Genomic DNA, 22,934 nt, shown 5'->3' with positions numbered 1-22,934 from the left:
GCCGGTGCCCCTGGAGGGGAAAGGCCCCAGGTCCTGTTCCTTGCCTCTGCCCTTTTCCTGCGTGTGGGACCAACTCCGTCACGGCGCCTGACTCAGGCAGAGCCCCCAGCTGACACAGCCCCCACAATCCAGATCTTTACTAGTGTCCAGCCTTTACAGACCCCGATGGGCACACGCATGCAGCTGGCTCCTGCAGGGGGGATCTGGGACATCCCACATCCTCTCACCCCAAACTAGGGCCCTTTGGCCCTTGCGTTTGTCGGCCAGCTCTGGGGGAAGGGGGGCAAGGTGCTGGGTGGGGTCTGGCTGCCATCAGAGACAGGATGGTGCCCAGATGCCAGGGCAACCGAGGGTCCAGATTCTCTTGCTCTCCCCCCCCCGGTGTTAGGGTGGGGCTCAGGGGGCGTGATGCTCTTCCCTCCCCCCACTCCTGGGCCACTGAGCCGAAAGGCAGAACAACAAAGCTGGCGCTAAGACAGCACCAACCTGGCTGGGGGGCGTCTCTCCCCGGGGGCTAGCGCACTCAGTGGCATAGCCCGCAGGATCCGTCCAGGCCTGGGGGCGGCTGCCGGGAGGAGGAGCCACTTGGCTGGGCGGAGCTGGAATCCCGAGTGGGAGGCTGTTGTGAGGGACACAGAGGTGGGGGTCTTTCTCCACAGTCAGGGGAGTCCACAGGACGCCGGGGTCCCGTGATCTGGGGGCGGGGGCTGGGACACCTGGGTTTGTTACCACACAAAAGAACACAAGCCAGAGCAAGTGGGGCATGCGGGAAATCGCAGCTGGCCCGGGAGCAGGGCTGCCTGCTTGGGAGGAGCTCTCTGGGGGGCGGAGGGGGACGGGGCTTTCCGGTTGCAAAGGCGGAGCTCTTCGATGCAGGGGGCGGACCTGTCTGGCTGGGAAGGCAGAGCTTTCTGGTGCAAGGGGCAGACCTGAGGCTTCGGTACAAGATGCCCTGGTGCGAGGGGCGGGTCTGTCTGGCACAAGGGGCGGAGCTGATGCTTTGGGGCAGGGGGTGGGGCCAGTGATCCCGCCCATCAGTTGTAGAGGTCGTCGTCCCCCTCCTCCTGGAAGAGGCTGCCCCGGCCGTCGTCGCCCTCCCGGGAGCCACCTGCGCCGTCGGCCCCTCCGTCCCCGCTCTGCTTCCCAGCTGGGAACCTGTGGGGAGAGAGCAGGGCTGGCTCATTGCGATGTGGGGGAAGGGAACCCCGCCCTTGTCACAGGCAGGTGGAAGTGTCATCTGGTGCAGCCAGCCGCCCTGGGGTCCCCTTGTGCTGGCCACGGGCAGGCCGTTCTTCCCAGGGTTGAGCGTGACACCGGGGGGGGGGGGGACCCAGCGGGGCAGGGGGAGACCGGGCAGAGGATCCAGAGACTGAGGGTGACAACTAGGCCAAAGGGCTGAGACTGAAGCTGGGGTGGTCCTGGGGAGGGTGGGAGTCAGGCTGGAGGCGGGGCAGATTCGAGATGAGGGCAGGGCTGGAGGGATCCCAGGGGGGTGAGAGCAGGGCTGGGGGGAGATCCCAGGAGGGTGAGAGGATCCCAGGGGGCCAGGGGCAGGGCTGGGGGGAGATCCCAGGAGGGTGAGGGGATCCCAGGGGTGTAAGGGCAGGCAGGTAGATCATAGGGCTGAGGGCAGGGCTGGGGGGGATCCCAGGGGGCCGGGGGCAGGGCTGGGGGAGATCCCAGGAGGGTGAGGGGATCCCAGGGGGGTGAGGGCAGGGCTGGGGGGGATCCCAGGGGGCCAGGGGCAGGGCTGGGGGAATCCCAGGGGGCCGGGGGGCAGGGCTGGGGGGAGATCCCAGGAGGGTGAGGGGATCCCAGGGGGGTTAGGGCAGGCAGGTAGATCATAGGGCTGAGGGCAGGGCTGGGGGGAGATCCCAGGGGGGTGAGGGAAGGGCTGGGGGGATCCTTGGGCCGAGAAGGACGCCGGGGGATCTGCCCCCTACCTGAAGTTGCCGAAGCCGCGGCTCTGCTGCAGCGTCTGGGCGAACATCTCGTATTTGCGGATGTCGTTGTCGCTGACGGAGCGGCGGGCGAAGCGCATAGCCTCTTCGAAGTGATCCCGCCGGATCTCGGGCACTGGGTCGTAGTCGTCGTCCTGCCCAGGGGGGTGGGGACAACATGGTCATGCCCGGCCTGGCCCTGATCAGCCAACCCAGGGCTGGGCCTCCCACAGCAAACAAAGGCCATGTGATTGGCCTGCTTCCCTCTCACTGGCCTGATGGGGGCGCCCCAGGGGGCAAGAGCCAAGGCTCCGGGGACCCTCCCAGCGAGGGGGTAGCTCAGGCCGTGCAGCTCACTGTCAGGGAGCTGGGGGTTCAAGCTCCCCAGCGCCTTGCCGCAGGGAGGGGTTTGCCCCCTTGCCGCGTGGGGTCCCCCCATACCATGACGGCATCCGGGTGGCTCTGGCGTTCCCGCTCCATCTTGATCTCCATCTCGATGGCCTCGCGGATGGCAAGCTTGCAGGCGCGCTGGCAGATCTCAGTGAGGTCAGCGCCCGAGAACCCGTGGGTGATCTTGGCCAGGTAGTTCAGGTCCACATCCTGGCGGGAGGGAGGAGAGACATACTCAGGGGCTGGGAGGGAGACACAGAGCCCACGGGGGGGGGGGCACATTCCAGGGGGTGGGAGAGACACAGCCAGTCAGGGGCTGGAGGGGGAATAAGGGTGGGCAAGGCAGTCATTCCTGGGATGAGCACGAGGCCGATCAAAACCTTCCGTCTAAACCCTTTTCTGACAATCAGATTTTGGACAAAATCATTTTTCCCATCAAGAGCGTCCATTTTCCACAGAAAATTTGGGTTCTTCATAAAAAAAAAACAAAACAGAAATATTTTGATTCTGAAATGTCACCCCCTTGTCTCATGAGAGTTGTAGTTGGGTTGCATCATGTCCCCATTCTCCTCTATGGACCAGGCAGACATCTCCCATGATGCACCATGCCCATGGCCTCCTATGATGCACCACCACTCTCACCAAGGGTGGAAACCATGGTGCATCATGGGGAATGTAGTTCAGTAGTCTCACGTCCCCATTCTATAGACCAGACTTCCTGGCCAGATGACATCTCCTATTAGGGTGACCAGACAGTAAATGTGAAAAATCGGGATGGGGGTGGGGGTAATTGGAACCTATATAAGAAAAAGACCCCAAAATCGGGACTGTCCCTATAAAATCGGGCCATCTAGTCACCCTATCTCCTATGATACACCACTTCCTCTTGCCAAGAAGGGAGACCATGGTGCATCATAGGAGATGTAGTCTGACCAGGGAGCCCAGCCTAGAGAGGCAAAAGGTTTCATGAGGCTCCTGAACTACAACTCCCATGAAGCACCACGGCAGCCTTCAGAATGCAAATATTTTGTTTTTGACTGAAATCCTTCAGTTTTCGAATGTCTGCTGGAAAAAAAAAATCCCATGGAACCCTTTAGATACAAATGAAAGTTTTTTTTTCATGTTCTTAGAAATTGTCCATGGGGGTGGGGGGGCCTTGCCCCCCAGCAAATGATATCCCTGGCTAGGACTGGAAGGGCCAGACGCTGCTCCCAGTAACATGGGAATCTGGAGCCACCTCACCAGCCCTAACACGTTTAGACTGGACTGACACCAGCCTAACTCTGAGCAGGATTTCGCCTGTAGCCTCTGGGGGGATGTATTTGTGGGTGAGCAGTTCCACTTCTGTGTGCCCAGGGACACACATGGGAGTTGCCTTGGGCCAGACACACACACACACACACACACACACGAGCTGCTTTGGGGTGGGGACGGGTGCGCGCACACACAAAACCTGTCTTGGGGTCAGGTGGGGGGACATCCAGATGGGATCTGCCTTGGGGTGGACACATACATACACCCCCCACATACACATTCTTCCCATGGGCACACACAGAGTGTGCCAATTTCCCCACAGGGTGGGTTTAGGAAGCCGTTCCAGTGTTGCTGACCCCCAAGCGTAGAAACCCCACACATCTGGCCTGGGGAAAAAATCATGAGGAAGGAAAAGGCTCCGGTAGAATCATAGAATCATAGAATATCAGGGTTGGAAGGGACCTCAGGAGGTTCTAGTCCAACCCCCTGCTCCAAGCAGGACCAATCCCCAGCTAAATCATCCCAGTCAGGGCTTTGTCAAGCCGGGTAGAGACCGGGTAGAGACCGTTGAGTCGTGGAAGTCAACGATTGGCTACGCAGGTGGTGTCGGAGAGAAGGCTTTGGATTCTTCGACCATGGGATGGTATTCCAAGAAGGAGGAGTGCTAGGCAGAGACGGGCTCCACCTAAGAGAGGGAAGAGCATCTTCGCCAGCAGGCTGGTTAACCTAGTGAGGAGGGCTTTAAACTAGGTTCACCGGGGGAAGGAGACCAAAGCCCTGAGGGAAGTGGGGAAGTGGGATACCAGGAGGAAGCACTAGCAGGAGAGTGCAAGAGGGCAGGACTTCTGTCTCAGACTGAGAAAGCAGGACAATCAGCGAGTTATCTTAAGTGCCTATACACAAATGCAAGAAGCCTGGGAAACAAGCAGGGAGAACTGGAAGTCCTGGCACAGTCAAGGAACTATGATGCGATTGGAATAACAGAGACTTGGTGGGATAACTCACATGACTGGAGTACTATCATGGACGGATATAAACTGTTCCGGAAGGACAGGCAGGGCAGAAAAGGTGGGGGAGTTGCACTGTATGTAAGAGAGGAGTATGACTGCTCAGAGCTACGGTATGAAACTGCAGAAAAACCTGAGAGTCTCTGGATTAAGTTTAGAAGTGTGAGCAACAAGGGGGATGTCGTGGTGGGAGTCTGCTACAGACCACCAGACCAGGGGGATGAGGTGGACGAGGCTTTCTTCTGGCAACTAGCAGAAGTTACTAGATCACAGGCCCTGGTTCTCACGGGGGACTTCAATCACCCCGATATCTGCTGGGAGAGCAATACAGCGGTGCACAAACAATCCAGGAAGTTTTTGGAAAGTGTAGGGGACAATTTCCTGGTGCAAGTGCTGGAGGAACCAACTAGGGGCAGAGCTCTTCTAGACCTGCTGCTCACAAACAGGGAAGAATTAGTAGGAGAAGCAAAAGTGGATGGGAACCTGGGAGGCAGTGACCATGAGATGGTCGAGTTCAGGATCCTGACACAAGGAAGAAAGGAGAGCAGCAGAATACGGACCCTGGACTTCAGAAAAGCAGACTTTGACCCCCCCAGGGAACTGATGGGCAGGATCCCCTGGGAGAATAACATGAGGGGGAAAGGAGTCCAGGAGAGCTGGCTGTATTTTAAAGAATCCTTATTGAGGTTACAGGAGCAAATCATCCCGACGTGCAGAAAGAATAGTAAATTTGGCAGGTGACCAGCTTGGCTTAACAGTGAAATCCTTGCTGACCTTAAACGCAAAAAAGAAGCTTACAAGAAGTGGCAGATTGGACAAATGACCAGGGAGGAGTATAAAAATATTGCTCAGGCATGCAGGAGTGAAATCAGGAAGGCCAAATCACACTTGGAGTTGCAGCTAGCAAGAGATGTTAAGAGTAACAAGAAGTGTTTCTTCAGGTATGTTAACAACAAGAAGAAGGTCAGGCAAAGTGTGGGCCCCTTACTGAATTGGGGAGGCAACCTAGTGACAGAGGATGTGGAAAATGCTAATGTACTCAATGCTTTTTTTGCCTCTGTCTTCACGAACAAGGTCAGCTCCCAGACTACTGCACTGGGCAGCACAGTATGGGGAGAAGGTGACCAGCCCTCTGTGGAGAAAGAAGTGGTTCAGGACTATTTAGAAAAACTGGACGTGCACAAGTCCATGGGGCCGGATGCGCTGCATCCGAGGGTGCTAAAGGAGCTAGCGGATGAGATTGCAGAGCCATTGGCCATTATCTTTGAAAACTCATGGCGATCGGGGGAGGTCCCAGACGACTGGAAAAAGGCTAATGTAGTGCCCATCTTTTAAAAAGGGAAGAAGGAGGATCTGGGGAACTACAGGCCAGTCAGTCTCACCTCAGTCCCTGGAAAAATCCTGGAGCAGGTCCTCAAGGAATCAATTTTGAAGCACTTAGAGGAAAGTGATCAGGAACAGTCAGCATGGATTCACCAAGGGCAAATCGTGCCTGACTAACCTAATTGCCTTCTATGAGGAGATAACTGGCTCTGTGGATGAGGGGAAAGCAGTGGACGTGTTATTCCTTGACTTTAGCAAAGCTTTTGATATGGTCTCCCACAATATTCTTGTCAGCAAGTTAAAGAAGTATGGGCTGGATGAATGGACTATAAGGTGGATAGAAAGCTGGCTAGATCATCAGCTCAATGGGTAGAAATCAATGTCTCCATGTCTAGTTGGCAGCCAGTTTGAAGCGGAGTGCCCCAAGGGTCGGTCCTGGGGCCGGTTTTGTTCAATATCTTCATTAATGATCTGGAGGATGGCATGGACTGCACTCTCAGCAAGTTTGCAGATGACACTAAACTGGGAGGCGTGGTAGATATGCTGGAGGGTAGGGACAGGATACAGAGGAACCTAGACAAATTAGAGGATTGGGCCAAAAGAAATCTGATGAGGTTCAACAAGGACAAGTGCAGAGTCCTGGACTCAGGACGGAAGAATCCCATACACTGTTACAGACTAGGGACCGAATGGCTAGGCAGCAGTTCTGCAGAAAAGGACCTAGGGGTCACAGTGGACGAGAAGCTGGATATGAGTCAACAGTGTGCCCTTGTTGCCAAGAAGGCTAACGGCATTTTGGGCTGTATAAGTAGGGGCATTGCCAGCAGATGGAGGGACGTGATCATTCCCCTCTCTTCAGCATTGGTGAGGCCTCATCTGGAGTACTGTGTCCAGTTTTGGGCCCCACACTACAAGAAGGATGTGGAAAAATTGGAAAGAATCCAGCGGAGGGCAACAAAAATGATTAGGGGGCTGGAGCACATGACTTATGAGGAGAGGCTGAGGGAACTGGGATCGTTTAGTCTGCAGAAGAGAAGAATGAGGGAGGAATTTGATAGCTGCCTTCAACTACCTGAAAGGGGGTTCCAAAGCGGATGGATCTAGACTGTTCTCAGTGGTAGCAAATGACAAAATAAGGAGAAATGGTCTAAAGTTGCAGTGGGGGAGGTTTAGGTTGGATATTAGGGGAAAAAATTTCACTAGGCAGGTGGTGAAGCACTGGAATGGGTTCCCTAGGGAGGTGGTGGAATCTCCTTCCTTAGAGGTTTTTAAGGTCAGGCTTGACAAAGCCCTGGCTGGGATGATTTAGTTGGGGATTGGTCCTGCTTTGAGCAGGGGGTTGGACTAGAACCTCCTGAGGTCTCTTCCAACCCTGATATTCTATGATTCTATGAGACCAACCTAAAAATCACAAGATTTAAAAACTGGACAATGCAAGCTAGGTTTTCTTCCTTTGCCTCCTGGGCTCACATTTTCCAGCTCCTCTCTGCAGCCACAGGAACTAGAAAACGATTTCTTTGCGAACGTGAAAGCTGAGGTTCCCCTGTACTCCCGTGAGTCCGGGAGCTGGGGATTTAGGGAACAAACGATCACAAGTCTCAGGATCCAATGCTGAGAGTTGGCAAAGCTGCGGCTGTACGAGACCAGAGAGCCGTGCGGTTGCGGGAGGAGGTGCAGCGAGGCCTGGGGTGGGATGGCAGGCGGGGCGGGCGTGCTCACTCACCCGGGCCACGGGCGACTTGCGCAGGTTGGCGCTCAGGATTGCCGCGCGGGAGGTGTCGTCAGGCAGCGGGATGTAGATGAGCTGGTCCAGCCGCCCGGGGCGCAGGATGGCTGGGTCGATGATGTCTGGCCTGGGGATGCGGGGAAGGCGACAAGGAAAGACAGCCTCAGCCCCTGCCCGGCACCCACCCCAGAGGGCATCCTGGGGTGCCTCCAGAGAGGGGGCAGCTCCCACATACACCCACCCCCACCGCTGGCATCCCTCGACCCCAGAGCAGCCCTGGGAGCACGGGGACTAGGGCTGCGCAAAGTTTCTCCAGGGAAACTGGACTGCCAAGAAAAGGAGCCAAACCCCAGGAACCCCGTCCCCCACAACGGACCCTCCTCTACTCCCACGGACTTTGTCCAACCCCCCTGCGCCCACAGAGCCTGCTCACCCTCTGTCCCCAGGGACCCCATCCCCTGCAAGAGACCCTCCCCTGTCCCCAAGGAGCCTGCCCTGCCCTCCCCTGCCCCCAGGGAACCTCCCCCACCCCCACGGAGCCTGCTTACCCCCTGCCCCAAAGGCCCCTGCCCATCTCCTGCCCCCAGAGACCCTCCCCCACCCCATGGAGCCTGCTCACCCTCTGTCCCCAGGAACCCTGTCCCCCACAAGGGACCCTCCCCTGTCCCCACGGAGCTAGTCCTACCCCTCTGCCCCAGGAACCTCCCCCACCCCCGCAGAGCCTGCTCACCCCCTACCCCAAAGGGCCCTGCCCATCTCCTGCCCCCAGGGACCCTGTCCACCCCAAGGAAGCCTCCCCAACCACACGGACCCTGCCCCCTTCCTCTCAGGGACCTTGCCCCACCCCTGCCCCCAGGGTGCATCTCCCAAGCTCATATAGATGGGAGGGGCTCCTCGGCCCCCTCCCCATGGCCAGGTCTCCCACGGTGCAGGAGCACACAGCAGGGCAGTGCAGAGGGGCTTGTCCTGGTCCCAGCAGCCGCTGGCTGAGACACCGCCGCCCTCGGCCCGGGCCTGGGGAGCAGGGTATCCTGGGGAGGGTCTCACCTGTTGGTGGCCCCGATGATGAAGACGGTTTTCTTGTTGGTCATGCCGTCCATCTCAGTGAGGATCTGGTTGATGACGCGGTCGGCCGCCCCCCCGCCGTCCCCCGCACCGCCACCCCGCGCCTTGGCAATGGAGTCCAGCTCGTCGAAGAACAGGATGCAGGGGGCGGCCTGGCGAGCCTGGGGCGCAGGGGGAGAGAGTGGGGTGTGGGGGGGAGCCCCCAAGGGGGAAGAGAGGGCGGGGTGGGCCTGGTGGGGTACACCTGGAGGGGGACAGAATGCACTGGGGAGGGGGGAACCCCGGGGCTGGGTTGGGGGTACTCACTGGCGACAGCAGTGCCATGACAGGGGCTCCCCTGCTGCTGGGACAGGCTAGGGCACCATGCAGCTCCCCTCCCCCAATTAGCAGGAATCTCCCCAAACCTGCACCCCTTTGGCTGTGCAGGCATCACCCCCACAACTGGCGAGCACAGCAGGGTGAGGGGGCGACACAGATCCTGCAGCCAGCGCTCATGGGTAGGAGCAGTAGAGAGGCCCCCCATGCCCCAGCACCCCGAGGCCCGGCCAGGCAGGTGGCGGAGAGACCCCAAGGCCCGGCCAGGCAGGTGGCAGGGAGCCCTGAGGCCTGGCTGAGTGGGGGGGGACCCCAAGGCCCAGGGAGGGGAGGGGGAACCCCAAGGCCCAGCCACGCCGGCGCTCCACGCCCCACGCACCTTGTCAAAGACGTCGCGCACGTTGGCCTCGGACTCCCCGAACCACATGGTGAGCAGCTCGGGGCCCTTGATGGAGACGAAGTTGGCCTGGCACTCGTTGGCGATGGCCTTGGCCAGCAGGGTCTTGCCACAGCCGGGCGGCCCGTAGAACAGCACGCCCCGGGACGGCGTCATGCCGAACTTCAGGAACTTGTCCGGGTACTCCACCGGGAACTGGAGGGGAGACAGCTGGGGGTCAGGGATGGGGGGGGCCCAGAAAGCCGGCACCGCCCCCTCCCTTCACTGCACCATGGAGGTGCCCCCTGCTGAGCCCCGCCCCCGTCCCCTGCAGCACAGTGCCCCCTAGCACCGCACTGGGGCACTGGGGCTGGCATTGAGTAGGGAGAGTCCCATCCAACCCCCAAACGGGCGGATCCCTGCTTAGCCTGGGCAAGGCGAGTGCAGCCCCCCACTCACCTGCACCAGCTCCTGTAGCTCTCGCTTCACCTCCTGCAGCCCCCCGATGTCTTCCCAGCAGACCTGGGGCACCTCCACCACCGTCTCCCGCAGCGCCGACGGGTTGCTCTGGCTGAGAGCCCACTGTGCGGGGGGGGGAGGGGAAGAGCATGAGGGGTGTGGCCTGGAGAGGAGGGGCGGGGCCCAGGGGAGGGGTCGCCAGGTTACCTGGAAGTCGTCCATGGTGACGGCCATGGCATCGAGGATGTCGGCGTCGATGGTGTCGTCCTCCAGGTCGATGATGTTCATCTTCTTGCGGATGGCCTGGAGCGCCGCCTCGGAGCACAGGGCCGCCAGGTCCGCGCCCACGTGCCCGTGCGTCTCTCTGGCCACCTGCAGCCACAGGGCGCCTGACACGGGGCCACGGGGGGGAGGCAGAGAACGGGGCCGTGGGGTGGGGGATAGCCAGGGACAGGGCCACGGGGGGGGAACAGGGCCACGGGCGGGAAGGGGGCATAGCCAGGGAACAGGGCCAGTCAAGGAGTAGGGCCCGGGGGGCAGTCAGGGAACGGGGTCACAGGGAACAGGGCCACAGGGGGCAGCCAGGGAACGGGGGCACAGAGAGGGGGCAGCCAGGGAATGGGGGCACAGAGCAGTGGGCTGTGGGGATGGGAACTCGTTGGGGATGGAGCTATGGGGAGGGGCCAGCCAGCCACAGGGGAGGGGTCACAGCTCCCCTGCCACACCCTCTACCCAAGCACCCATGACCCTCCCCCCATCTATACAGACTCCTGCCCCCCCACATCTGCCCCCGCCCCATCCAGCCCCACCCCCTCACCCGTTCCAGATCCACGTCCTCGGCCAGCTTCATGTTCTTGGTGTGGATCTGCAGGATCTCCAGCCGCCCGACCGAGTCCGGGATCCCGATGTCGATCTCACGGTCAAAGCGCCCTGGGGAAGGAGGAGGGGTGGGGTCTCAGCCCAGCCCCTCGCAAACATACACGGCGTGTGGAACCACCATGCCCCAGGAGCCGGGGCTGGGGGTGAGCAATCAGAGCAGGGGAGCTGGGAGCCAGGACTCCTGGGTTCTATCCCCAGCTCTGGGAGGGGAGTGGGGTCTAGTGGTCAGAGCAGGAGGGGCTGGGAGCCAGGACTCCTGGGTTCTGTCCCCAGCTCTCGGAGGGGAGTGGGGTCTAGTGTTCAGAGCAGGGGGGCTGGGAGCCAGGACTCCTGGGTTCTATCCCCAGCTAGTGTAGCAGCACGGGGAAGATGGGAAGCCAGGGCATTCAGTCCGGGATTTACTTGCCCCCCAGAGTGAGAGTCCTGGGTGAGGTCCCCATGCCCCCGATGCAGCCCCACACCCGGGCACCTACCAAACCTGCGCAGGGCGGGGTCGACACTGTTGGGCCGGTTGGTGGCGGCCATGACGATGACATGGGAGCGCTGCTTCAGGCCGTCCATGAGCGTCAGCAGCTGGGACACGATCCTGCGCTCTACCTCGCCGTGTGTCTGCAACGGGGGAGGGGCTGAGAACAGGGAGACTCACAGCACCAGTGACTGGGGCCCCTGGGACTTCTGTGCTGCTCAGCCCGCGCTGAGCCATGGACACATGGATTGCCCAGCAGCACAGCGCCCCCTAGTGCCCGGCTGGTGGGGGGACTCCCTGCTCTTCTCACTCCGATTGGGAGCTGCTGGCCTCACATCCTAGATGGAGCAGGAGGATCTGGCGCTGTAAAATCCCATAGGCCCGAACCCCTGCCAGGAGTGGGCTCGCTCCATCCCATCCCAACCCCCCTTGCCCGGCCAAAGCAGGAAATCAGGGCAGCTGGCATCAGAGCAAGACGGCGAGAAACACCAGCCGGCCAGGTGTGTGTGTGCGCGCACGCGTGTGCGTGTGTCCTGGGGCCTCCAACAGCCACGACACGGCCCCTTTTTATTATCAATGATCACAGAATCCTAGAGATGTCGGGCAGGAAGGGGCCTCAAGAGGTCACCAGGTCCAGCCCCCGTAGCCCCAGCCCGTCCCTGACAGGGGTTGGTCCAAACTGTTCTTACAAACCTCCAATAACAGGGATTCCACAACCGCCCTCGGTCGCCTGTTCCAGAGCCAAACTCCCCTTGGAGTTAGAAAGTTTTGCCTAATATCCAACCGAAATCTCCCTGCTGCAGATTAAATTCATTGCCTCTCGTCCTACCCCCCGGGGACACGGAGAACAACTGATCCCTGTTCTCTTTGTAACAGCCCTTCACATGTTTGAAGACTGTTCTCAGGTCCCCCTCAGTCGTCTTTTCTCAGGCTAAACATGGCCAGGTTTGAACCTTTCCTCACAGATCCGGTTTGCTAAACCTTCGATCATGTTTGGTGCTCTCCTCTGGCCTCTCTGCAACGTGTCCACATCTTCCCTAAAGCGCGACACCCAGAACTGGACACGGGACTCCAGCTGAGGCCTCCCCAGTGCTGAGAAGAGTGGGACAGTCACCTCCTGTGTCTTATATACGACACTCCTGTTAATACACCCCAGAATGAGATCAGCCTTTTTCACAGCCGCATCACACTGTTGACTCGTATTCGATTTGTGATCCGCTGTAACCCCAGCTCCTTTCCAGCACTTCGACTGCCTAGCCAGGTATTCCCCGTTTTCTGGTTGTGCATTCGATTTTTCCTTCCTGAGTGAAGTACTTTGCACTTGTCTTTACTGAATTTCATCTTGCTGATTTCCGGCCAATTCTCCAATCTGTCAAGGTCATTTTGAATTCCAATCCTGGCCTCCAGCCCCTCCCAGCCTGGCGTCAGACGCAGATTTGATCAGAACACTCTGCACTCGGTTATCCAAATAATTAAGGAAAATATTGACTAGAACCAGACCCAGGACTGACCCCTGTGGGACCCACTGGACCCACTCTGACAGCGAACCATTGATAAGTAGTCTTTGAGTATCTTTGAACCAGTTGTGCACCCACCTTATAGCGTTTGTATCTAGACCACATTTCCCTACTTTGCGTATGAAAATGTCATGTGGGACTGCGTCAAAAGCCCGACTGAAATATTACGGTGACAGAGTGGGAATTTTTCACAATATTTTGGATGAGTCTTGTGTGTGCCTTAGTTTTTCCCATGAGCTATATGGATAACTAGGTCGGGGAAAAGGTTGCAGAGACCCAGAGATACAGGTGTGACTGACGCCTGGCTGTCTGCGGCTGGCCCCACGCCCACAGATGGTCCCAGAAAACAATGTTCACTCCAATTGCCCAGACATTTGGTACCTAGCGACTAATAACCATGAATGACCAGCCCCTCTGCAGGAAGCCAGCCAGGTTGGACCACTGGAAGAACAACGGGCTAAGGAGGAAGCCAGGTGACAATGTTTGCCCAGGAACAAGGATGAAGGATGGAGGAGGGGCCAGGTGAGGTGGGTAAATGGGGGCTGCTGGAAGCAGAAGTTTCTGGATGGAGACTACAGAGAAGTCAAGAGGGCTCTGGGCTGGGGCCCAACCCAAATGGGCTTTGCAGTAACTTTCCATTTTCATGTTAACTAAAGACTTTCTAAGCTGTGTTCCCTAATAAACCCTGCTGTTACACACCACTGGCTGAGTCACTCCAGAGTCAGGAAATGGGGGATGCATCGCTCCCTCTGGAGATGCAAGTCTCCCCCCGGGGGGCCAATCCAGGTGGACTCGTCGTGGGGAACTCGTGGCGTGACCCCAGGGTGCTGACGGCTTGGAGGTTCAGTCCCAGGAGGTGGGGAAGACGAGGGGCCGACCCCAGTGAGAGCGTGTGACCCTAAGGGGGCTGACGCACTGAAGGAGTCCTCCTAGGGACTGTCCCAGAGCCGTGCGAGAGCACCAGGCCTGTGGAGCCGTGACAATAACATTGACTATTCCTCCATCAACTTTAACCCTGACGGGTTAGATTGTTCACATATGATCCCTCACCCAGTGCTGAGATGCAGCTGCCTCTGGGGTGGGGCGCGAGGGCTGTTTATACTGGGATCCCTCCCTGATGCTGAGATGCAGCTGCCTCTGGGGTGGGGCGCGAGGGCCGTTTATACTGGGATCCCTCCCTGATGCTGAGATGCAGCTGCCTCTGGGGTGGGGCGCGAGGGCTGTTTATACTGGGATCCCTCCCTGATGCTGAGATGCAGCTGCCTCTGGGGTGGGGCGCGAGGGCCGTTTATACTGGGATCCCTCCCTGATGCTGAGATGCAGCTGCCTCTGGGGTGGGGCGCGAGGGCTGTTTATACTGGGATCCCCCGCCCCATCTCACCTTCTCCCTCTTGGGGGCAATGGCGTCCAGCTCGTCGATGAAGATGATGGCCGGCGCGTTCTTCTCAGCCTCCTCAAAGGCTTTGCGCAGGTTGCTCTCTGACTCGCCCGCCAGCTTGCTCATGATCTCCGGACCTGGGAGGGGGCAGGGGCTCTTTATAAAGGGCTCCCTTGCCTGGCACTGAGATGCAGCTGGGGTGGGGCACGGGGCTGTTCATACAGGGAGTGATGCCAGCCTCCAGGGCCATGGCAGGGGCTAGCCACTCGCATGCTTCAGGGCAGAAGGGAATCCCCAGCAAGGGGTCAGGAAGCCATGAAAACCCCAGGGCACAATGGGGCCTCTATGCCAGCTGCCCAACTCTGCACCAGGCAGCATCACCACGCCAGCATGGGAGAGCACCAGGGCGAAGGGAAAAACCGAGGGCACCCAGCCCACTCCTGGCAGAGCACCAGGAGGGCGGGTGGGTGCTGCGGGGTGGGCAGCCCAGAGGGAGGGCAGCTGGAGACCACAGCGAGAGGTGCATGAGAAATGCCAGAGATAAGCAAGAGGGGAGTGCGTGGGGACAGACAGACGGACAGGCACGTGTGGGGACAGACAGATGAACGGACAAGTGGGGACGGACATACACGTGGACGGACGGCCAGACTTGTGTGGACGGACGGACGCCCCCATCCCCATCCCCCCCTCCGCTTGGCGTCTCTCACCATTGATGAGGAAGAAGAAGGCTCCTGTTTCGTTGGCCACAGCTCGGGCCACCAGCGTTTTCCCGGTGCCGGGGGGACCATACAGCAGGATGCCTCGGGGCGGCTGAGGAGGGAACAGACCCGGTTGGCAAGAGGCGCCCAATGGGAAAAGTGCCCAACGCAGTCTCCCCGGGCAGGCGTGTGACGTGCAGGCGGACGCCCCCAGACCCTGTGTCCCATCAGCAGGGGTGTGGGGGGAGGTGACTGCAGTGTTAATCGAGGCTGAAATGGTCCTGTCCTGGGGTGCAGAGGGAGGGGGACCCTCCAGATGGCTCTGGGGACACCCCAGGCCAGACTGAGGCCCGTGTCTGGGGACCCAGCAAATGGGGTCCTGGGCGACATCAGGATTGCAGCTTCTGCTAAGAAGTGTGTTGCCAGCCCTCATGGTTGGGAGGAAAAGGTAGAAAATGTGACAGGATATGACGGGGACAGCGCCGCTGCCTGAGTCTGCAGAGAGCCTGACCCCATTGCTCTGGGGGGGGGGGGCAGCTCCAAGGGTGGAGTGCTGGGGCTGATTATACAGGGATCCCTTGCCCAGCACGGAGATGCAGCTGCCTCTGTGGAGGAGCGGAGGGCTGTTTATGCAGGGATGCCCTAGCAGTGAGATCTGCCCGGCTGTGGGATTGGATGAGGTGGCCCCGCCCTGCTGGGCTCACGGTACCTTGACACCGATGGCTTTGAAGAGCCCTGGGTGGCGCAGGGGCAGCTCCACCATCTCCTTGATCTGCGCCATCTGCTTCCGGCAGCCCCCGATGTCGTCATAGCCCACGTCGTTCAGGCTTTCCTCCTCGTCCTGCACGGGTGATGGTAGGGTCCCGGTGTGCCAAAACCCTGGCAGCCACACTGGGACCAGCACCCACTCCCTCCCACTCTGATCCCCACAGACAGTCACGCTGCCCCCAGCCCGCTGGGACCCAGCCCCGACCCACCCTGTTCCACCTCCCCACAGATCCAGCACCGTGGGCCCTGTTCCACCTCCCCACAGATCCAGCACCGTGGGTCCTGCTCCACCTCCCCACAGATCCAGCACCATGGGCCCTGCCCCGCACCTAGATCCAGCACCATGGGCCCTGCTTCCCCCTCCCCCCAGGATCCAGCAGTCTCTGGGGCACCCGCAGAAGGGCCCAGGGGGGCGGCCGCACCCACCTCTCTCTTGATGGGCTCACCCTCGCAGTGGATGACGGTGTCGGGGGCCACGATGCAGTGGGGGCTCGGATCCACTTCCACCACCTTGAACTCCACGGCCCGCATCCCGCCGCGCACCAGGAAGATGTCACCTGGTGGGGGAGGAGACGTGGTTACTGAGCTGGCTGCAGGGAGGCGGGGAGTCCAACCCACACCTGGCGGGAGCACCCCCTGTTGGGGGACAGCCCCACCCAACCTGCTCCAGGCTGGGCGCCTCCCCTAACAGAGACAAGACAGCTAGCCCCGCGCCAGCCCCCACAGGGAGCTGCCCCCCACACCATCATCCCAGGAAGGGGGGCGGGGTCAGTCTGAGGGCTCCCCTTGACCCCGGCTCACCTTTGTGCACAGGCCGATAGGCCTCCAGAAAGTAGGGCTTCAGGTACACGTCAAAGAGGTTCCCGGTCAGGCCGACGATGGTGTCGTCAATGGGCAGCACGTGGATCCGCTTCCCGTACTTCACATCCGGGCAGGCCTGGATGCTGCAGGACAGACCCCGGCTCAGCCTGGCACCTGCAGCACAGCAGCTCCCGCCCAGCGCAGACCGGCAGGGGAGAGCGCCCCCTACTGAGCCCCCTGCAGCACAGCGCCCCCCACTGAGCCCCCGCCCTCTGCAGCACAGCGCCCCCCACTGAGCCCCCGCTCCCTGCAGCACAGCGCCCCCTACTGAGCCCCCACTGAGCCCTCTGCAGCACAGCGCCCCCCACTGAGCCCCCGCTCCCTGCAGCACAGCGCCCCCTACTGAGCCCCCTGCCCCCTGCAGCACAACGCCCAGCCCCCGCCCCCTGCAGCACAGCAGCTCCCGCCCAGCGCAGACCGCCAGGGGAGACCGCCCCTTACTGAGCCCCCTGCAGCACAACGCCCCCACTGAGCCCCCCGCCCCCTGCAGCACAGCGCCCCCTACTGAGCCCCCACCCCCTGCAGCACAGCGCCCCCTACTGAGCCCCCTGCCCCCTGCAGCACAGCACCCCCTACTGAGCCCCCCGCAGCACAGCGCCCCCCACTGAGCCCCCGCTCCCTGCAGCACAGCACCCCCTACTGAGCCCCCCGCAGCACAACGCCCCCCACTGAGCCCCCTGCAGCACAGCACCCCTCACTGAGCCCCCTGCCCCCTGCAGCACAGCACCCCCTACTGAGCCCCCCGCAGCACAGCGCCCCCCACTGAGCCCCCGCTCCCTGCAGCACAGCGCCCCCCACTGAGCCCCCGCCCCCTGCAGCACAGCACCCCCTACTGAGCCCCCCGCCCCCTGCAGCACAGCAACCCCCACTGAGCCCCCTGCAGCACAGCGCCCCCTACTGAGCCCCCCGCCCCCTGCAGCACAGCAACCCCCACTGAGCCCCCTGCAGCACATGCCCCCTACTGAGCCTCTGCCCCCTGCAGCACAGCGCCCCCTGGTGCTGACTGCTGGGGAGACTACCCCCTACTGAGCCCCCCCCATACAATGATTCATCCAAGCATGGCATGTGAGGGCTCTATTGTGTGTGAATACCCCACTGGCCCTCAGAGACACTGCAAAACATGGGCATGGATAATATTCCGGATTGACGCATCTACACTGGAAATTACAATCTTAAAGCCTTGAAGTTAAAGGCAGCGCCAAGGAGGCAACGTACCCCCGGCAGGCTCTGTTCAGGACAGGGGAAGTGGCCACACCTCTCTCGGGCTGGTCATTGTGTATTAACAACATCAGAAAGGCCAGACTGGATGAGACCAATGGTCCATCTAGCCCAGTGTCCTGTCTTCCGACAGTGGCCAATGCCGGGTGCCCCAGAGGGAATGAACAGAACAGGGCGATAGGCAAGTGATCCGTCCCATCGTCCACTCCCAGCTTCTCGCAATCAGAGGCTTAGGGCCACCCAGAGCATGGGGCTGTGTCCCATAGCATCTTGGCTAATAGCCATGGCTGGACCTATCCTCCAGGAACTTACCTAATTCTTTTTTAACCGAGTTATACTTTAGGCCTTCACAACAGTCCCTGGCAACGAGCGGCACAGGTTGGCTGTGCGTTGTGTGAAGAAGTACTTCCTTTTCTTCCTTTTAACCCAATGGTTCTCAACCGGGAGTACACGTTCCCCTGGGGGCACGCAGGGGTCTTCCAGGGGGTACGTCAACTCATCCAGATATCCGCCTAGTTTTACATCAGACTACATAAAAAGCACTAGCGAAGTCAGTACAAACTAAAATTTTATACAGACAAATTTACTTGTTGATACTGCTCTATGTACTGTACACTGAAATGTAAGTACAGTATTTATAGTCCAATTGATTTATTTTATAATTACATGGTAAAAATGAGAAAGTCGGCCATTTTTCAGTAAGAGTGTGGCTGTGACACTTTTGTATTTTTATGTCTGACTTTGTAAGCAACTAGTTTTTAAGTGACATGAAACTTGGGAATACACAAGACAACTCAGACTCCTTGAAAGGGGTACAGTAGTCTGGAAAGGTTGAGAGCCACTGTTTTAAACCTGATGCCTATTAATTTCATGGGGTGGCCCCTAGTTCTTGTGTTATGTGAAGAGATCATAAATAACACTTCCCTGTTCCCTTTCTCCGCACCACTCCTGATTTTGTACACCTCTAGCACATCCCCTCTTAGTTCTCTCTTTTCTAGGATGAACAGTCCCAGTCTTTTAAAGCTCCTTTCTTATGGAAACTGTTCCATTCCCTTAATTATTTTTGTTGCACTCATCTGTAACTTTCTCTTTTTTTTTTTTTAGACGGGGCAACCAGAGCTGCACCCAGTATTCAAGGTGTGGGCGTACCATGGATTTAGAGAGTGGCATTGTGATATTTCCTCTCTTACTATCCCTTTCATAATGGCTCCTAACATTCTGTTTGCTTTTTTGACTGCCGCTGCACATTGAGCGGATGTTTTCAGAGATTTATCCACGGTGACTCCAAGATCCCTTTCTTGAGTAGTAACAGCTCACCCGCAGAGGGACAGCGGGGCCTGTGTAGGCTGAGAAGGGAGTGACGGTGTTGCCCGGGACTGGGGGAGTTGGGAAGCTGACCCCCAGCCGGCACAGCCATGGTTTCCTCCTGCTAAGGGCAGGTGGTAGCGAGGTGCCACCCATCCCTGAGCAGCGTCACAGAAGGGCGCTCCCTGCAGCACCCCGGGGTTTCCCTATTGCAGTCTGCCATCCGCCCCCTGAGCAGGCCAGCCCCTGCTTAGCTGCAGAGCTGGCGGGGAGGGGGCCCCCCGGCACTCACCTCACCACGTCGCCCAAGCGCACGCGGAGGTTGTTGCGGGTGACGCGGTTCATGCGGATCTTCTCGCTGTGGCAGGAGTCGTCGGTGAGGACGATGCAGACCGTCTCCCGGCGCTTCTTGCCCTTCAGCAGCACCGTGTCACCCCGGAACAAGTGCAGCTCCTCCATCTTGGTCTGCAACGGAGACGGGCAGTGACGGACCACACGGGGCATGGGAGAGGGGGGGCATTTGCAGAGTGTGTGGGGTGCACGGTGTGTCCATATGCAAAGGGTGTGTCGAGGGGTATGTGCATGGTACATGTGCTACTCCTGCGGGAATGCTGCACCAACCAATTAAAAATTCTGCGCACGACATTTTAAAATTCTGCATATTTTATTTGTCAAAATAAACGCAATATAATCAGGCTGGTTTCAACTATGTAGGTAATTTATTTAAACTACAATACAATGGATGGAGAATGGGAATGGGGAGCATTGGAGGAAATCCCCAAATCCTCTTGCCTAATAGTAATGTAGCTAGGTTTGACCCTTTATTTCTAGTTATTAGTCAACAAATAGGTGCGGCCATATGCTCAGTGTTACATCATAGGTAACTGAAGAGCAAGTGAGGGCTGGGGAATCAAACTCACAATTTGGATTGGCTGCTGACCATCTCCAGGAAGGTCAGTAGCAAACAGGTCATGGAGCACATTGTGATAAGAAATGTTTTCAGTCCAAAAATTTAGACCAGTTCTAATCACTAACGCACAATAAGCATTTATAAGGCCAGACTGTCATTTATACCACTCTGGCAATGTAAAGGAACCTTAAAACTTATAACACCTGTTTTATACTCCAGGGGGAATTCACAAAGACAATGGGAACAGTTCACTAAGCAGGCCGGCTGCTACTTCTGCTCTGCCTGAGGGGATCGCCTGCGCCACGCCTACCTCCTCAGACATTCCCTGACGCCCTGTCTCTCCATGCCGAGTGTGCTGCAATAGCGAGGGAGAGGGACAGAGTGTCTCTCTCGCTCTCACGCATGCACGACTGCTCACCCCTTCACACACCCCCAGTGGTGATTTACGTCTCTATTGGCTGCTCCGGGTGCCTGAACCGACCTGCCTGTGCTGCAGGGGAGGGATGCATGACTGCTCTTGTAGCTTCCCTTTGCTCTCCCATCAGAAGTCATTTTTCTGCAGGGAAGTAAAGAAATCTGCGGAGGACATGAATTATGCACACGTGCAGTGACGCAGTATTCCCCCAGGAGTAACAATGTGCACGGTGGATATGTGAGACTGCATGGGGTGTGTGCTTGAAGCATGTAGGTGCATTATGTGTGCACAGTGTATGTTCATTGTGTATGCATATGCATAGGGTGTATTGGGGCTCTGTGTGTGTGGTGTATGTCTGCATGGTACCTATGTGAGATTGCATGGTGTGTGTATGCAATGCATGGGTGGATGGGGTAGTACGCATGCAGGTGTGTGGTGTGTGTATATATGCCTGGGGTATGTGGAGGTGTGTGTGCGTGCATGGTTTATGCATGTGCAGTGTTTGAATAATGAGTGTGTGCATATGATATGTGTGTGCGCGCATTGGGGGGTACATGATGCACATGGGGGTGTATGTAGATGGTGTGTGGGTGGGTGTGCATGTATGTAGATGACATGTGAGTATGTATACACATGCATAGAGGTGTGTAAACACGTGTTACCTTCACACTCTCCTGACGAGAACCCAGCCTGCCTCGCTATGAGTCCTAGCCCCTGTATTGCTAGCAGCAGGGGATTCTCCCAGAGCTCAGAGGGCAGGCGCTTTAGGAGCAGGGGAATCCAGGTTCAATCCCTGCTGGTCAGTGAGTGTCCTGGAATGCAGCAGGGAGCTCCCAGGGGCCTCAGCTCAGCTACAGAGCAAAGCCTGTGCGTGTCCCCCAACCACCCCCAGCCGACCCCTCTGCGCAGTCTCAGCCCGCTAGGCCGCCTGCCTCACAGCGGTGGAAGGGGCTCCGGTTCCTGGCGGGCCAGGCGGAAGGCTGGGGCAGGAGTCCCCATGCGGCACGGGGGCCGTACCTGTGACAGGCTGACAATGCTGTTGTCCTCATTCACGGCATCATCCACAAGGAGCCGGTTGGGCCGACGCTTCTGGCGTAGGATGGCCGTGGAGTAATCCTCCCCTTTGGAGCTGCTGAGGGGAGAGGGGTCAGAGGGTCTCCCTCCCCAAAGGGAACAAAGCCAGCCCCCCACGGGCCCTTCAGACAGGGGAGAGCAGGAGATGCAGAGCCTGGGAGCGGGACTCCTTGGAGGTGGGGGGAGGATGTCAATCTTAGAGGGGCCTTCAGACCCCAACCCTCCCTAGCGTGCCTGGCCTGGGGAATCCCAGAGCTGAGCGGGGTCTGGGGGCCCGACTTTGGGGGGGCCAAGGGGACACAAGGAAAACTAAAGCACTTTGCATTTTGAAGGGGGAGCAGAGAGGCAATCGTAGCTGGACCTGGGGGTTGGGGGGGGGGGGGGTCACAGACAGGCACAGGAGAGTGGGGGGGGGTAGGGTGACCAGATGTCCTAATTTTATAGGGACAGTCCCGATATTTGAGGCTTTTTCTTATATAGAAGCCTCTCACCCCCCACTTTCCCCCCCTCCCGATTTTTCACACTTGTTGTCTGGTGTGTGTGTGTGTGTGGGGGGGGGGGGGGGTTACAGACAGGCCTTAGGGTGTCTGGGGCAGGGACCTGCAGCCAGGCCCCCGGGGCTTGGGAAGGGGGGGGGGGGGTTCTCAGCCAGGCCCCCAGGAGTTGGGAGTCACAGCAGCAGATGAGTGGGGAGGAGTCGGACTCACACAGGGTAAAACACCAGCTCCGGCTGCCAGCTCCGGCCTGGCCTCTCGGCACAGGCGGGCCGCGGGTTCGGGCCCCGGAACGGACCCACCAACTGTGTCCCGCACCGCGGGGGGGGGGGAGGCGCCGCCGAGGAAATTGCAAACTGCCCCCCCCGGGGGGCCCCTGGGGGCGGGGCTGCCCTCTGCCAGGCTGACTCTGGGCCAGTCCCGGGCGCGTGCGTGGGGGAGGGGGATCGTGTTTCACCCCAGCCGGTGCCAAGAGCCGCCCCTATAAATACCCCGCGGCGTGGGATCATCGCCCGTTATAGACCCCAGCCGCCCCCGCCCCCCCAACAACAAACCCGGGGTCCCCCCCCCCGCGCCAGAGCCCCCCCAGCCTCCCCTCTTGGGGGCAGGCACCTCTCCCCCCCCAAGTTCGCATCCAAACTTTTCCCGCCCCTCCCCCCGGCTAAGCCGCCTCCCAGCTGGGGGGGGGGGTTGCAGGAGCCCCCCCCGTTGCCCCCCGCCCCGGGGGGTGGAGCCCCTCGAGCGCCCCCACTTACTCCCCGCCCGGGCCCGGCATCTCGGCTGCGCTACCCCCGCCCGGGCCGTCCCGCAGTGCCCGCTGCTGCCTCCGCCCGCCCGGCCCCGGCCCCGGACCGCCCCGGCTGGAGCTCGGCCCGGCCCCGCCCCGCCCGGCCAGCGCCCCCCACGGACACCCGGGGAGCGGCAGAGACCGGGGAGGGGGGGGGACCAGTGACACTTGTGGGGGGAGGGGAAGGAGGCTGGGGGTGGTGGTGGAGGAGGGGGGGTTGGAGGGGTTTGTGGTCGGGGAGGGTGGGGGGTGTTTGGCCTGGGGAATCCCAGAGCTGAAGGGGGGGGGGTGCTTGGGGAAACGGGGGGT

The 22,934-nt window shown here is 59.5% G+C and overlaps 1 protein-coding gene across 1 annotated transcript; it reads right to left on the bottom strand.

The window, feature by feature from the left end:
* Window positions 1-122: 122 nt before the first annotated feature.
* Window positions 123-22,684, bottom strand: LOC128828102 (transitional endoplasmic reticulum ATPase-like). Its single transcript, XM_054012471.1, has 18 exons — window positions 22,594-22,684; window positions 21,288-21,399; window positions 19,238-19,410; window positions 16,363-16,505; window positions 15,988-16,118; window positions 15,503-15,634; window positions 14,803-14,905; window positions 14,099-14,232; window positions 11,208-11,343; window positions 10,673-10,785; window positions 10,063-10,227; window positions 9,856-9,978; window positions 9,400-9,612; window positions 8,688-8,866; window positions 7,638-7,767; window positions 2,382-2,540; window positions 1,944-2,095; window positions 123-1,155 (listed from the first exon to the last, which is right to left on the bottom strand). The coding sequence occupies exons 1-18, from the start codon at window positions 22,611-22,613 to the stop codon at window positions 1,035-1,037; spliced, it is 2,439 nt and encodes an 812-aa protein (XP_053868446.1). The 5' UTR covers window positions 22,614-22,684; the 3' UTR covers window positions 123-1,034.
* Between the last annotated feature and the right edge of the window lie 250 nt (window positions 22,685-22,934).

The sequence above is a fragment of the Malaclemys terrapin genome, chromosome 23 (assembly GCF_027887155.1).
Source record: "Malaclemys terrapin pileata isolate rMalTer1 chromosome 23, rMalTer1.hap1, whole genome shotgun sequence".
Taxonomy (NCBI): domain Eukaryota; kingdom Metazoa; phylum Chordata; order Testudines; family Emydidae; genus Malaclemys; species Malaclemys terrapin.
The sequence above is the reverse complement of the archived record's forward strand: the minus strand, read 5'-3'. Positions and strand labels throughout refer to the sequence as shown.